General features: G+C 40.9%; 1 protein-coding gene across 2 annotated transcripts in view; it reads left to right on the top strand.

Moving 5' to 3' along the window:
• LOC137609590 (vesicle-fusing ATPase) overlaps positions 1-12,385 on the top strand; it is a 36,220-nt gene extending 23,835 nt beyond the window's left edge. Inside the window, exons 5-21 of one of the 2 annotated variants that reach the window (XM_068336707.1) lie at positions 449-615; positions 706-813; positions 2,150-2,225; positions 2,576-2,731; positions 3,361-3,560; positions 3,635-3,800; positions 4,555-4,629; positions 5,102-5,289; positions 6,202-6,297; positions 6,378-6,534; positions 7,050-7,183; positions 7,309-7,455; positions 9,112-9,246; positions 9,588-9,701; positions 9,791-9,846; positions 10,172-10,223; positions 11,348-12,385. In XM_068336707.1, the coding sequence (XP_068192808.1) occupies positions 449-615; positions 706-813; positions 2,150-2,225; positions 2,576-2,731; positions 3,361-3,560; positions 3,635-3,800; positions 4,555-4,629; positions 5,102-5,289; positions 6,202-6,297; positions 6,378-6,534; positions 7,050-7,183; positions 7,309-7,455; positions 9,112-9,246; positions 9,588-9,701; positions 9,791-9,846; positions 10,172-10,202 (2,006 nt within the window). In that variant the 3' untranslated portion in view covers positions 10,203-10,223; positions 11,348-12,385. The remainder of the gene's footprint in view (positions 1-448; positions 616-705; positions 814-2,149; positions 2,226-2,575; positions 2,732-3,360; positions 3,561-3,634; positions 3,801-4,554; positions 4,630-5,101; positions 5,290-6,201; positions 6,298-6,377; positions 6,535-7,049; positions 7,184-7,308; positions 7,456-9,111; positions 9,247-9,587; positions 9,702-9,790; positions 9,847-10,171; positions 10,224-11,347) is intronic. The other variant, XM_068336708.1, reaches the window with a different exon arrangement.
• The last annotated feature ends 3,638 nt before the right edge of the window (positions 12,386-16,023 follow it).

The raw sequence follows: 16,023 nt of genomic DNA, 5'->3' as shown, positions 1-16,023 counted from the left end.
ACATGCGCGGTTCCACAACATCACTTATTTTTAGTAGGCAGTCACGTGATACCGTATGCGTATTCTATTGGCTGATGGCATCCGTAAGTGCGCCGCCTTCTGTGAGTCTCGGACTTCCGTGAGACATAAAAGTGCTTTAAACAGTCTATCAGAGTGTGGGAAAAGGTAATAGAGATAGAAGGTGGTTTAATATCAGCATAGGGAGGGTCATAAACGTTGAAATTACCGTGAAAAAATAAAATAAATAGTTTGTCACTACTGTATAGCTTTATATAAGAGCTTTTACGTGCTGCTAATGTTAGTTAGGTAACTATAGGTAACTACTTTAGGCAGTGAACTCGGTGAACACCTGGTGACTATCTAGTGAACACGTTACACTGACCAGCTGATACGTTCTGTCAATCAAAGCCAGAAAAGCCAGTTGATCCTCTCCCTCTCTGTCCCTCAGTATCCAACTACAACTTTGACAAGTCCAAGCAATGCATCGGTGCCATGACAATCGAAATCGACTTCCTGCAGAAGAAGAGTACTGACTCCTCTCCCTACGACTCAGACAAGATGGCTGCTGAGTTCATCCAACAGTTCAACAACCAGGCCTTCTCCGTCACCCAGCAGGTCCGTCGTCACACAGACGAATCCACAGACTCGGCTGAAACACATCCGCTCTGCTTCAGTTCTATAACGTCCCGTTTCTGCTTCTCTCAGTTGGTGTTTAGTTTCTGCGATAAGCTGTTTGGTTTGGTGGTGAAGGACATCGAGGCCATGGACGCCAGCATTCTGAAAGGAGAACCAGCCTCTGGAAAGAAACAGAAGGTACCTGAACGGACTCAGACAAATAGTGTTTTGTGTTTATTTCTGTTGTATTTTACACATTATTAAACCAGTTCTAAAGAGAATGATGGTACCGATATCTCAAACAAGACTTATTACCAGTCAGAGTTCAGTTATTCTCAGTAACATGCTGATACTTGAAATCTTGATTCCATATAATTAGGTTTAGATACTGAATTTTTACACATTGAGGTCAAATGAAGCCTGACTGGTGACAGGTGTCTGAACATCATCTGACCATAGAATGTGAAAGCTGATGTGGTTTAAATGTAGGGATCAAAGTTCTTCATGCATCAGGTTGCGTTTAAATTCACTGTTAAGCTGAGCATTTCAATCTGAAGGTCTGCTTTAAGTAGCCGAATGAAGAATTGCAGGTTTTTCGGCGGGCGTCTTCTTTTTCACAGCTTTTCACTTGGCTGCTTGTTTTTTTGCTTCTGATCATTCAGGATGTGATTTCTTTGCGTGAGTCAGTCATCACACTTTGATTTCAAATGCTGTTGATCTGTAGTTTTGTTTTACTTCTGCTCTGTTTCATCCAGTTTGAAAGCCCTACATTTTTTAGACAATTATAAACCGGAATATCATCCATAATTAAATTCTAATTAATAACTAATTACTAGTAATCAGTTTGAAATGGAGTAGCTTTCCAGAAATGTTGCGGTCCAGATACCTGAGGCATATCTGGTGCACTCAAGACATTTCTCATTATGAATCGAGCTGATGGAGGGATTCCAGTGATATATAATGAAAATGTATTCCATGTCTTTACTCCGCTAAATGGATTCTCCTCAATAATTAATCTGCTTTGGAACATCCTCATATGAGTTCTTCCATCTACCAGTGTGCTCCTGTAAAGCTAATGAGTGACACACACCCCAACTAATAATACTACTGCTTAGTATTATTAGCATTTTCTTATGTATTCATGTACTTATAATACGGTGTCCCATCAGGACAAAATACATTCAGCGCTGAAAGGAAATGCAGCTCAGATGCACATGCAAATGTAAAAATGCATAAGGAATGGTTTAATTCCATTGTTTAAACAGAAAAATAATCAAAGATAAATATTTGTATATAACCTACAACACTCCAACAAACAGATAGAAACGTCAGTAAATTATTGATTACCTCATTACTTCTTCAGAAGCCTCTTAGATGAGAGGTGAAACGTCTTCAAGAAAACTTTCTAAAAACCCAGCGGATTGACTTAACTGACTTTGGATAGAAATATAAATATTCATGAAATGTAATATCAATTTTAAAAGCATTAAGACAAATCTGGTAACACTTCATTCAAACCTTCATTCTCTGACAGATCGACTGCGGCCTGATGGTTGGCAACAGCCAGGTGATTTTTGAGAAGGCCGAGAGTTCGTCCCTCACACTCGTTGGTATGATCCTTTATTCTCTCCACACAAAAGCTGACGAATGTACTTTACACAAAAAAAAAAAAAATGCACCGTTTATGTCGATCCTCCACAGGATGGCAGTAACAACACGTACTTTGACTTCTTAGTTGTGTGCAAATCACATCATAACACAACCGTCTTCTCAGGAAAAAAAAAACAAAAAAACAAAGAAACAGCTTTTATTTTAAGATTTTTATGCCTTTATTGATCTGCGCTGAAATATAGAAAAACATCAGCTTAATTTCCTAACCTTTGCAAAGACATCTCCCTGCATTCTCATGCATTTTTTCTGTGACATTTGGTTGAACAAATTATATATTATATTTTTACAGGTAAGGCCAAGACCAAGGAGGCACGGCAGACAATCATCAACCCTGACTGGAACTTTGAGAAGATGGGAATCGGAGGTCTGGACAGAGAATTCTCTGACATTTTCCGCAGAGCCTTTGCTTCCCGAGTCTTCCCTCCTGACATTGTGGAGCAGATGGGTGAGAAGGAAAAAATCTTTTCTTTTCTTTTTTTCTTTTAATTTCTGCTTTCATTTTTCAAAAAAGGAACAATATTGTGCTTGGTCTTTTTTTTATTTTTTTTATTGCTCCACTCTCATTTCATTTTTATGGGATGTTACTGACATGTATGTGTAGGATCATTGTAAAAAAAAAAAAAAAAAAAAAAAATCACTGATCAAACATTTGTTCTGATAACCTGACCCTGCTAGTAATTTACTTTACTGTGTATCCCTAAGGTATAAAAATGTAATATACAGTAATACAAAGAAAGGAAACATGGGTAGTCCCAGAAACACACACACGCGCACACACACACACAGATGCACACACAGACAACAACATACAGTCTATTCATTATTTTTATGATTCATTTTATTAACTTGGTTTCCTCTCCCTCCGGCTTTGAGCCGTCAACTTATTTTACATCACGTGTACGTCTCTTCTCCTCTAAAACCCTTCCCCCATCCCCTGCCACCACCCATCGGCTTCCTTCCTCGCTCCTTCATATATTTTATTACACATTTCCTCCCTCCTACTCCTTCGTTTTGTTGGTTCTTCTCCTCTATCTCCTTTTTTTTTTTTTTTTCAACTTCCCCTCTTCGTTCCAGGGTGTAAGCACGTGAAGGGCATCTTGCTGTTTGGACCTCCCGGTTGTGGTAAAACCCTGATGGCCAGGCAGATCGGCAAAATGCTAAACGCTCGCGAGCCAAAGGTCGTCAACGGCCCAGAGATTCTCAACAAGTACGTCGGAGAGTCTGAGGCCAACATCCGCAAACTGTTCGCCGACGCAGAGGAGGAGCAGAAGAGGGTGAGGAAAGCTCCATCTGCTTCTCCACACCCGAGAAACAAAGACTGAACGCTCTTAACTCCACCTTTCTCCAGCTCGGTGCCAACAGCGGCTTACATATCATCATCTTTGATGAGCTGGATGCCATCTGCAAGCAAAGAGGCACAGGCGCCAGCAGCACCGGCGTACACGACACCGTGGTCAACCAGCTCCTGTCTAAGATCGACGGGGTGGAGCAGCTCAACAACATCCTGGTTATCGGTCAGTAGCGTCACAGTCCGTTAACCCCCCCCGCCCCCCCAACCCCAGCTTCGTGATACACGAAACTGAAACTGATTGAAGAACAAAGCCACGTCTTGATACTCAATCCTGCTCTGTGCTGCTTCCTCTTGTCTTCCACAAGTCGTTTTGTAGAACAGGCTCCAGATTGTTGCCGTGGGACTTATTTCATCTTAAGGTTTTATGATCCGCGGTGATTGAAATCCTGTGTTGCTGAAGCAGCCATTAGAATGGAAAAAAAAAAAAAAAAAGAAGCCATCCCAGCAGTAAATGTCAGATATTACAGAATCTACCCAGCAGCTTTTGTTGCTGTGCTGTGGATGCTCTGGGTTTTTTTTGTTTTCTTTGTCTTTGTCTACATTTATACCATTAACATGTCCTACTTTATACTTAGATGCTTATTTTTAAGAGTATCAATTTGAAAAGAAAAAACCCCCCCATAAAAGCCCATCATCTATTTTTCAAAACAGGAACACCATTAACCTGTTGGTGGAAAACGGAATCGACATTTTACATCCTTGTGTAACATCTGATGATATCCACTGCAGTACGCTCTCAGGTGTAACATGTTGTTGGGGCTCAATCATGGAAGGTTTTTCTAAAAAAACCCTTACAAATAACAGATATCATTATATCTAAGAGTTCCCCATTGGCTCTTTTGTCTTTCTAATTGTCCTGTTATTTTATGAACTGGCTCTCTGACGGTCTTCCTGCCTTGTTTCCTCCTCTACCTCAGGTATGACCAACAGACCTGACCTGATAGACGATGCCCTCATGAGGCCTGGAAGGTTTGAGGTCAAGATGGAAATCAGTGAGTGTTCGGCTTCCTGTTTTCTTCCTTTAAAAACATTCCTCTTTTAAACTTAGGGTCCTTTTTTTTTCTCTCTCATCGTGATGTCATTTTTGGTGAAATGGGGCCTTTTAGTAAGGATGAAGCCTCCTGGAAGTTTGTTGAAAGTTTTCAATATCATTTTAAGTAATTCTGAAGGAAGGCGTTATTTTTCCACAACAGAAAATTCCCATTTCTTATTTCTATAAGTTCAAGCAGTGGGTGTGTTGTGTTAAATACAAATGTACATGAATGCTGTTTTGAACACACTGGCTTCTTTATTGTCATAATAGCAGCAGATAATGTGACTTTTGGTCCTTTCTTGTGCTTCAGTGACATCAAGTGTGTTTGATCGCTGTTACGGGGTGAATAATGTGTGTGTGTGACACTTGACTTTCTTCTAAACGTCCAAGCGTTCACTCCGGTTCCTCTTCCCTCGCCGTCTAACCTCCAGGTCTGCCTGATGAGAAGGGCCGCGTCCAGATCCTGACCATCCACACCAACAAGATGCGAAGCTTCAACCTACTCGCTGCAGACGTCAACATCAAGGAACTGGCGTCCGAGACGAAGAACTATAGCGGCGCGGAGCTGGAGGGGCTGGTCAGGGCCGCCCAGTCCACCGCCATGAACCGCCACATCAAGGTCACTCTGCGTTTTTTATTGTAGAAAGTCTGCATGTAGAAGAAGAATAGTTTTACACTGAAAATGTTTTCCATTCTATCACATGTCACAGATACAGATGTGTTGGGATCCAAATGATCAAACCATCAAAACTAGCAAACGGTTGTCTCTACACCATTTAATGATGTTTAAAACATTCAATGTTAACAAGTATGTCAGCCAACTTATGTGGTATGTTTAACATTAACGTCCAGTCCAGTTCTACGAGCAGCTGTTTTATGACATGGCCGTTTTTATTTATAGTAAAACATAGTAGAAATGTATTTGTGGTTCTAAGCCAGAGGTCTACGTAGAGCAGTGTGAAAAAAAAAAAAACCCCTTCACCTTTAATTTTGTTGTTTGTCACGCAGAAACATGGTGCAACTTTTTTTTAATTTGATTTTTAATTATTTAAAACCTTTTTTTTTTTTTTTTTTTTTCAAATCATTTCAGTACATGTAGTACTTTAATTACTTCTGTAATTTTCACCCACATCTCTCAGCCCTCATCAGTAAAGAGGAACTGGCTCAGAGTGTCCCGTTAGCGTTGTTCTGTTCTGATAATGTGTTGACATGTAGGCAGTAAAACACTGAAGCTGCTCCAAATTATCTTTTGTCATAAATATGGAAAAGAACATAACCTTTAGTAGTACAGGCCTGTTAAGGGAAGGCATCTATCAGATATGCAGTAGTTACGACATGCAGTGACAACACAGGAAGCTTGTACATAAAAATAACTTTTTACTTAAATTAAATTGCAGAGTCAGTTTCAAAGGATAAATACCAGATTACATTTCTTTTGTATTTAGTACTTTGGTACAAATCCGACGTGAAAAAGCAGTGAAGTGCCTCACAAACCTGATTATGTTGTTCCATGTTATTTCCTTATTTCCAGGCTACTTCCACAGTAGAGGTGGACATGGAGCGGGCAGAGAAGCTGCAGGTCACCAGAGACGACTTCATGGGATCCCTGGACAACGACATCAAACCGGTACGACTCCTCTGCGGGTCCCACCTTTGCAGCATCCAATGGAAACAAAGACAGTAACGCTTCTTCCCGTTCTCACCCAGGCCTTCGGTACAAACCAGGAGGATTACGCCAGCTACATCATGAATGGCATCATTAAGTGGGGCGACCCAGTCACTCATGTCCTGGACGACGGGGAGCTGCTGGTGCAGCAGACCAAGAACAGTGATCGCACCCCGCTGGTGGCTGTGTTACTGGAGGGTAAGGGGTTATTAACTGGGGGTATTGTCTTAGTTATCTTTTTATATTGTATTTATTAGCATTTACTAGGCCAGGCATTGGGAAACTACGGCCCGTAATCTGGCCAACCACACTTGTTAAACAGTATAATTAATTTTATGACAAATGCATTTGTAAAATAATATATACAAAGGATAATGTATGCTTTGCGGCCCGTTAAAGCCCCCAAACCTCTTATATAATTTCATTTGCAATAGTACAAATAAACACTCCCTCCATCTGCTCCCCAGCTGGCCCACCTGTCAAACTTTAGAACTCTGTGTGGCCCACCAGTTAGAAAGTTAGTCTAGTCACTCAGTTCCTGCAGCTTTGAAGAATATAATTTAGTTTATTACTATTTCTTTATCACAAAACCTGTTCATTGGTTTTGGAATGAACTGGGCTCCAGTGCACACACTAGATTTGAATCCACTTTACACATATTAAATGAATATAAACAACTAATATTAAATAAACACCTCTGAACACACCCCCAGGTCCACCCCACAGTGGAAAGACAGCGCTGGCTGCTAAGATTGCAGAGGACTCACAGTTCCCCTTCATTAAGATCTGCTCTCCAGACAAGATGATTGGACACTCAGAGATCTCCAAGTGCCAGGCCATCAAGAAGGTAACGAAAAGAAAACGGGTCACGATGTGTTTTAACCCTCATGGTGTGTCGGCTTACAATGGAACACGTGTCTGACCGTCCTCTCCTCCATCCGCCCCCCCCCTACCCCCACTCCTGTTAATCAGGTCTTTGACGACGCTTACAAGTCGCAGCTCAGCTGCGTGGTGGTGGATGACATCGAGCGTCTGCTGGACTACGTCCCCATCGGGCCTCGGTTCTCCAACCTGGTGCTACAGGCTCTGCTGGTTCTGCTGAAGAAACCTCCACCTAAGGTCAGAGGTCATCTGTTTATCCATTTACATTGTGTGACAACTGGCTGTAAGAAGGCAGAGAAATATTCTAAGGAGGAACTCATTTTACAAATTAGATTCTATTCCCAGGTCCGGGGCTGATTCAGCAAAAACTGCTGCATGAACGTGTGTGCGCTGCAGGGGGAGCTCTGCTCAGTGTGGTCTGAGGCTTTATGCTCCTGTTAGTAGTGAAAGGTGACGGCGTTACAGAGGAGCGAAGCTCCCGGTTACAGATCTACAGCGTCTGTACCAACAAATGGAGGCTCAATTCAGGCAAAAATGGTTTAAATACTGTATGAATAGCACCACTGTCATAGGATCATAGGACTAATAACAACACAGCAGCCTTGTCATGGGAAAAAGTTGGTCTTCCTCCATCCTGACATGATTACAGTATTTTCTGCACTATAAGGTGCAACCTTCAATGAATGGTCTATTTTTAAAACTTTTTTTTCAGATACGTATAAAGTGCTGGATTATAAGGAGCATCTGATTTACAAGAACATCACAGAAACATGATTTTACAATATTCTTAATAATTAATGACTTTTTGCCATCAAAAATTTACTTCCTGTTTATATTTTCTTTCTGAAGTTATTTACAGTGAGGGATATTTGAATGTAATGCACTGCTCATTGCATCTACTCCGAATTAGATTGAGATGGAATCCTGCATATGTCTGCATTTTAGAATTTAGTTTGTAAATATTAGGTTCCTGAGAATCTCAACATGACTTTTTTGACAAGTCTGCAAAAGAAGTGGAATTCTTTAGTTTGTCACTTATTATCAGTGTCAATACTGGCAGGTATTTGAAAACTATACCGCAAACGGTTGTACTCGGTTGTGTAAAATAAAAACACCACAGTGATCCGTTGGATCTTCTCTGTCTAATACTCCATAGCACCACAAACTATGCTGAACTGGTTGAATCACACAGTGCATTTAAATGAAGATCCATGCAACCAGTGTGTGTGTGGTAGTGTTTTTTATTAAAGACCTGACTGGATTAAAGCAGTTGTATCGGTTGATACCATAGATAAGAGGTGTCAAACTCACACATCAGCATAACGGCTGTCCTGAAAGCCCCAGAAGTAACTAATAAATGTAAGTAAATGTAACATAAAATAAATGTTAAATAATAATCCTTAGTGCTAAATAACTCTTAATTTATTACTAATTCAAGTTACAAACATTACAGTTACACAGAAAAAATATGTTGTTTCTCTGATTATAACATACAGTATTTTATTTTAAAGGTGCACCTCATAGTGCGGAAAATACTGTAAATCCTTTTCATTTGTAGGGTTATTAAACCCACCAAAATTCCATCAATCAAGGATCAAACTATCCAATGAAAAAAACAACAACACACCAAACACAAGTTAGGACATTAACTTTGTTCAAAACGTTATTTAAATGTTAATTACTGCATTGTGGGAAATGTAGTTTTGCTCAAAGCACACTTTTGACGATTTTATTTTCAGACAATCTGACCTTTTGTGCTCTCGCAAGCCACATCAAATTATGCGGGCCACACTTGGCCCCCGGGCCTTTTTAGTTTGACACATGTGCCTTAGAGGTCCCAGCGCCTCGGGGGTACTTTACAAAGGTCAAAACCGTGAATTTCTTCCTCTGCAGGGTCGAAAGCTGCTCATCATCGGTACCACCAGCAGGAAGGATGTCCTGCAGGAGATGGAGATGTTGGACGCTTTCAGCACCACCATCCACATCCCCAACATCTCCACCGGAGAGCAGCTGGTTGACGCATTAGAGGTATCAGCAGGCTGACACACACACACACACACACACACACACACACACACACACACACACACACACACAGTCACACAAAGTCGTCTCTTCACTGATGCTTGAAGCTAAAGATGCTCTCCACTCTCCCATAAGGACACCCAGTAGAATAAACGTTTCCATCCCCCACCCTCATGAGCGTACGTTCATGGTTCATGCACACGACTTTGAGCCTCCAACTGTATTTCATGAGGAGAGCAGTGACGTTAACGCACCGAGTGCCTCCATTGAGTGGGAAGGTGGAGATGGACAGAAACTGTTTCCACTTTATTTGGCGTTGAAACGTGTCTTCGCCTCCGTTTCAGCTGCTGGGGAGCTTCACGGATAAAGAACGAGCCAAAATCTCGCAGCAGCTCAAAGGGAAGCGAGTCTGGATCGGCATCAAGAAGCTGCTGGTACTCATCGAGATGTCGCTGCAGGTACAGGAGACTCAGGGGCGGCCGTAACGACTTCTTTTTGTTCTCGCGGTCGATAAACTGATCGATCTCTGTTGTCTTTTACTGCTCAGATGGATCAAGATTACAGAGTCACCAAGTTCCTGTCTCTTCTCAGAGACGAGGGGGCGTGAGTACAGCCAATCACGTCCGGCGTTACCGCGTGCTGACAGCCTCCATCCACTTTACCTCCATTATTTTTTTTTGTCATGTTTGCTTTTCCACTCTTCCCATTTTCTTTCCTTCCATGTTTCAGTATGTTGATAATCCCATGAGCTACAATGACCCAGAAACGTCAAAAGAAAACGTATTGATTTTTGAAAATCAATGTGTTTGTTTTCCACACTGGACACACACACACACACACACACACTCATACACAGAGCGGATTCCCATTATTCTAACAGTGTAGTTAGGGTCTAACACTCTTATAACTGCTTTATTTTAATCACCAGGTTGAATGAAGGAGATCAAATCCGAATGTAAGCAGTCGGTCCCCCCCCCCTGGTAAGACCTACAACAGAGGAGGAAGTAGAATTTGTGAAAAGAATGTTTTAGCAAAGGTTTAGCGCGTGCTAGTTTGTAGCTTATAGCGGCGTGTCACCCTCGTCTAACCCTCCCTAATAGATAAAAACTCGATAAGGTCGTTTCTTGAGCTAAAATCTGAATGGTCCATTCTGGGCTGCTGTAGAATAACGATATTGATTTGAAAATGCAAACTCATACGATCGATTTTCAGCCACTGATTTTACTTTTATGTTCAGAACAAACCCGATTCCGAACAAAAGGTGGGTCATTAAAGAAGATGTGAATTACAAAAAAAAAAAAAGATTTTTAAATAAATTTAACTTAAATACACTTATTTATTATAGAACATCGCTGCCATAAAATAGACATTTTCCTCTTTCATATAATTCCTAAAAAGGATTCATTAATCGTCACATTGTCTTTTATTAGTGAATTCCTAACTTTTGTGGAATCGGGTTTGTGATCTCACGACTCCATCTTCACCTTCCTTTTATGAGATTTTTTTGTCTTTCTTGCCTGCCTACACCTAACATTCTGTTATATATTTTGCTGATAATTTATCTAACATGTTATTCCAAATTCCATGCAAGCGTTGTGAACCTCTACTCTTTATTCTCCTTTCACAAGAGTAAAGCGAGGCTGTGGTTCTAGTGAGTTTTAGATTCTTTCTATTTTCACCACAGCGCTCAGGCTCGGCCCAGACTTCAGGAGGAGCTCCGTTAATAAGTCTCCGTTACGTAGAGAGGATACAGACTATTTCTGCTGAGACAAGCTCTCTCTTGTTAAAAGTCAAGTGGGCTCAGCCGGCGCTCTCTCTGCTTCCATCCACAAATTGGTCCACTGCAGAAAAATACTGCTCTTTTTTCAATTGTGCACAATTTTGAGCATTTGCCACTTGTAATAGATGTTGCAGATAAATTATAATATTTTTGTACGACGTTAGAACAGGTAATATAATATATATGACGTCAGTAAGTTATATTTAGTAAAGTCTGGATGGAAACTGAAGAAAGGCAGAGAGTTGTGACGTCAAACCGTTCAGTCTAAATTAGGTTGTACAAATAAAGGTTCTAAAGTTCGTTTTCTTTTCTATCTTCTTCTAGCGACCGTAGCTTCTATGAGTAGAAGGCCTGGAGGGATGCTGAGGCTGTCTGACCATCAACAAGCCATCCACAGGATTAAAACATTAGGAAGAAGAGGACCCAGTGACCCATCCACCCGTCTGCCTGTCTAAACACACACCTCGGTCAAAGAGAGGAACACACACCTCCTCTCTGTAGGAAAATATCAAATGTCATCCCCAAACCGCTGGAGGTCGTACTGTTACTAATCTGTTAACAAATTGCAATATAATGTATGGCTGTAAAAAGTGTTTGTGCATCGTGTGTAAAAAAATAGCCCAAAAAAAACCCACGAAGTTTGTTATTTGCTGTAGTATTTGTTGTATTTGTTGCATATCTCTCGTTCCTGCTGAGTATAGTTATCGTTAGCGTGAAGCGTATCCTCACTATCCCGGACACGCGAGCCTTTCTAGTGAAAACGTAGTGGCTGTAAAGAAACGAGCTGTTCAGTGTGTACAATGTTAACCCTTTAAATATACAGTATGTAACTTCATGTTCTGTAAATAGTATATATAGAAAGAAAGCAGTATATCATGAGAATTATCGATCGGTCTATTTGGTACTATATCCGTAAGAGTCTATTGATGGGAGACGTGTCATAGGAAAAGTGAATGTTCCTTTGTTGGCCTGTCTGTCTGTGTTTTGTGCAGTACAGTTCAGTTCAGCTAGATAGTTTAAGTATGGCTTCATCAGTGTTAAAAAAAACAGAACTCTGCACTTTTAACATCCATGTAAAACCTTTACTACTTATCTCAACTCGTGTGGGGGGGAATTAAACTGCATGTGTCCAGTGTGTGTAAGAGTGTACACGAGTGTGTGCTGGTTTGAATGTGAGCATGCTTGTGTATCAGTGTGTGTGTGAGTGTATGTGTGTGTGTGTGTGTGTGTGAATTCAGGTTTACATAGTTGGTGTTTTTTTTGTGTGTTTTTTTTCTCATGTCATTTGTTCAGTGATTGTTCTCGTTTCGTTTCCACCATTGACGATTTTTAGTGCGTGTGTGAGCGTGTATCTGTGTGTGTATATATCATCATGCAGATGTATCGCTGCAATAAAAAGCACAGATGCACAGGAAAATTAAAAAAAAACAAGAAAAGACGCTTGTTTGGCCTCATTTATGACGTCCGCTGACAAGGACGCGTTCTCACCCCTTGCTGTCGTCAAAAGTACAATTTCCTCCTCAGTTCCTCTTCCTGTTCCTTCTTCCTTCTCATTTTATCCATCTTCATACTAAGTTTCATGGCGAGCCTTCAATAACCTTTTGTGTAATGCTGTCAATCGGATCAACTAATGGATAGGGTGGAAAAGAGTATCATAGTACTTGTTAACCCTGTTTATACGTACGTATATACACAGTACTTTCTGGACTAAAAGGCTTATTTTAAAACCTTTTCCATATATAAGGCACAATGGATTATAAAGTGCATTGTTGGTTTTCGAGAAAATTAAAAGCTTTTAGGTGCGCCTCATAGTGCGGAAAATACTGTACAGTCAAACTTCACCCTAGTGGCCAGCGTTTGTAATTACAACTAAAACCCTCAAAATCAACCAGGATTTGAGACAATATATGAAAAGTGAGCGATTAAGACCTACGTATATGAACAGTTGTTTTTTTTTCAGTGCAGCTTGAGTGCAAAGGAAGAGCAGAAATAAGCTGCTGGGAATAGAAGGATTAGTGAAAGCCAGCAGTGGTGACTACGGGGTTTGGGAACTGCTGAGGAGGAGATAGGAGAAAGAAGAGGAGTGCCCTCAAATTCGTTGCTTGGATTGTCCAGGGAATCACTTGTCATCTTTCAAGTTAGGTCAGTCCCCAACAGGTTTCGATCAGAGAGATCGAGGCAGAAAATCAGATCCTCAATTTCCAGAGGTTGTTCTCAGTGAAGCACATGACAGACTAGGTCTCATGGATCAAGGTCCTATGGAATCATCACGGATTCACTGACAATGGCACATCAGACGGATACTCCTGCGCTCGATCGCTGTGAAAAATAATCTCCTGCTTTTCAAGCGTGCATCTAGTTCTCCAACAGATGCAGGTTCTATCACCAGAGGAACAAGAGTTAAAACCAGCACCGTATCCAAGACACCCTTAGAGATCAGGTAGGGGCCCAGATCACCGGAGCACACAGAGCAAACAGATGTCATGAGTCAGGGGGGGTTCGTAGAGTACAGAGGAGCAGAAGCCGAGGTGGTGGATGAAGTTCTCTCTTTCACAGTTTGGAATATTATTAATACATGCTGAGTTTTACTTTGCATATAAAATATTTTATTCATCAGTTACATACATTTCCAGCTGTTGCCTCACGGCAAGAAAGTTCCAAGTTCGAGTCTCGCATTTATATGTTTCTTGCCTTCCAGGTTCTCCAATTTCCTTCCGTCCCTGAAACATGTAGCTTCAGAGAATTGATCACACCAAATTGTCTAACTGTACACTAAATTGTATGATTGTCTTGTCTACTAGAAAAATGATAGATGGATGATGAGTTTCAAACCCATGCTAGTCCACCCTAGAAGACATGAAGGAGAAGCTGGCTGGAGGTACCCCCAAAAGTTCTTGAATATGGAAAACAACTCTCCTCTTCCTTTTTCATCTCATCATTCCTCACCCTTGAAATCTCAACAACTTTCACACCTCTTCTCCAGTAATTCCCACAATACTTCTAATCTAAATATTTATAAACTTTCTTGGAGCGCCCACGACTGTTTCTCTCCTCTGCTTTCCAGGCTCAGCAGCTCAGTTAATCACCAAAGCTTCAGAAGCCAAGAATTTAATCTTATTCCAGCAAAAACAATATTCATCACGCCTCCAAATAGATGAGTTCTCCTTTGTTCTCCTCTTTTTTTATGACCTACTTCCTCCCTAGCTATAGTTTCTGTGGGACTTGCTTGTGGCAACCACCTTTTGTCTCACCAAGCTTTGAATGCTGTCAATAGTTTCTACCACAGGTATTGTCTCCACATTTATCACCATGCTCCTTCAAAAACACACCAGTGAGCTGCGTCTACATTTCCAACAGTGTGTCAGCGATCAGGTTTTATGAGCTGTTGGCCTTGGTCACCGGGACGATCTGGAGTCAAACTGTAGCAGGTCTAGCTTCTTATACTTCTCTATTACTCACTCTGTGTTCCATGAACATCAACAACTCTGTTACAGTCTATAGAGTCTATGAATCTACTTTCGTCCTCAGTATCTGACATTCCATCTACACCTCCCTTTACTGGAATTCTTTTGTGAAGGAGTGAATACGACACCTGGAAGCCACCAGACTGTGCTATATCTTTCCAGAGTTATGAATCCACTTTGTTTCACACACACCTGTCAGACATCAAAAGATTTGCCTTTAATCCAACTCATGACTTCATATCTGTCAGACTAATCTCCAAAATCTGTTCCCATCGGTCAGATTCATTCCCACCTACAAGGTTTCTGTTTCATTCTCATCACCGTTTCATCTGCTTCCTTCCTGAAACAGATCAGATTTTCTGCTCGCTGCAGAAAAACCAGCAGCAGTTGAGGAAAACTGGCAGCGCGACACAGTCTGGTGCTTTTGGTGATGGTTAAACCACAAAGACTACTAAACTGCAAAGATTTACTGATGAAAAATTGAATTATTTTTATAGAAAAACAAAATTATTATGGAAATCTGATCATCTCATCCTTATATCAATATTTATGGGATTTCTTAAATATGACAATACCCTGTTTCCTTCTATTTAATCCATTAAAATCTAAAATTAGAAGACCTCCACAGAGCAGACCCTTTTGATTAAATTAAACACTAATAAGTAAAGGAGACATAATTCATTTATCCACCTCTTTATTTAATTGAGGAAGAACCTAATGGTTCTATTTTTGGCATATGCCTAATTCCAACAAATTTCATGAATCATGTGTAACGAATAAAACTGTCTCAAAGCGTTGTTTGTCTACTGATGCATGTTCCATGTATGTTCATGTTCATCTGTGGTACAATATGTATAATAAAATAAGGACAACTACTGTATTACTTACTAGAACCCAAACCCTTTTACATTATTCCATCCTAATCTCTCATGAGAAGTCGACAGAAATATTCTTATCCCATAATACTGAAAGAACTGAAATAACAAATCGGGGGGTTAGATCCACTGCTATCAAATTGCCAGCCATCTTTACTGAGTTGTATAAAAACCTGTCCAACATGTTTTGTGTATCCCTGCTAAGAGACACAGTCATAATATGATCACAAACACATCTTAATGTACCCAGGCTCTGAAAGCCTCTCAACAGCTTCTGCACTTCTTTTCCACTAATTCCCACAGTCGTGAAAAACTTTCTCACAACTACTTCTATCCTCTGATTTCCATCCTCAAAGTTACCTCAACTGCCAAAAACCTAATCCTGCAAAAACAAATTTTTATCCCTCATTTTCTCCCTTTTCTACCAATCTTCTGTTGGTCTTAACATGTCCTCAGTTGCTTCGGTAAACTTCTTCCACTCTGGCTTGTTGTCAAACGGGCCGCATTCCCTTTCCCTCTCCAGGCCGCTGGGATTATGCAACACCAGCTGCAGTACCCCCTCTACCGCCGGTAGAGGCCGCTGCAGAGCCTGGTGATGAATCATCCCCCGGCGGCTGCTGCTAGGCTTCTCCTGACCCGCATTCGCCCGTACTGTACAGGC

This window comes from Antennarius striatus, chromosome 16 (genome assembly GCF_040054535.1).
Source record: "Antennarius striatus isolate MH-2024 chromosome 16, ASM4005453v1, whole genome shotgun sequence".
Classification (NCBI taxonomy): domain Eukaryota; kingdom Metazoa; phylum Chordata; class Actinopteri; order Lophiiformes; family Antennariidae; genus Antennarius; species Antennarius striatus.
This window is presented reverse-complemented; position numbering and strand designations above follow the sequence as displayed.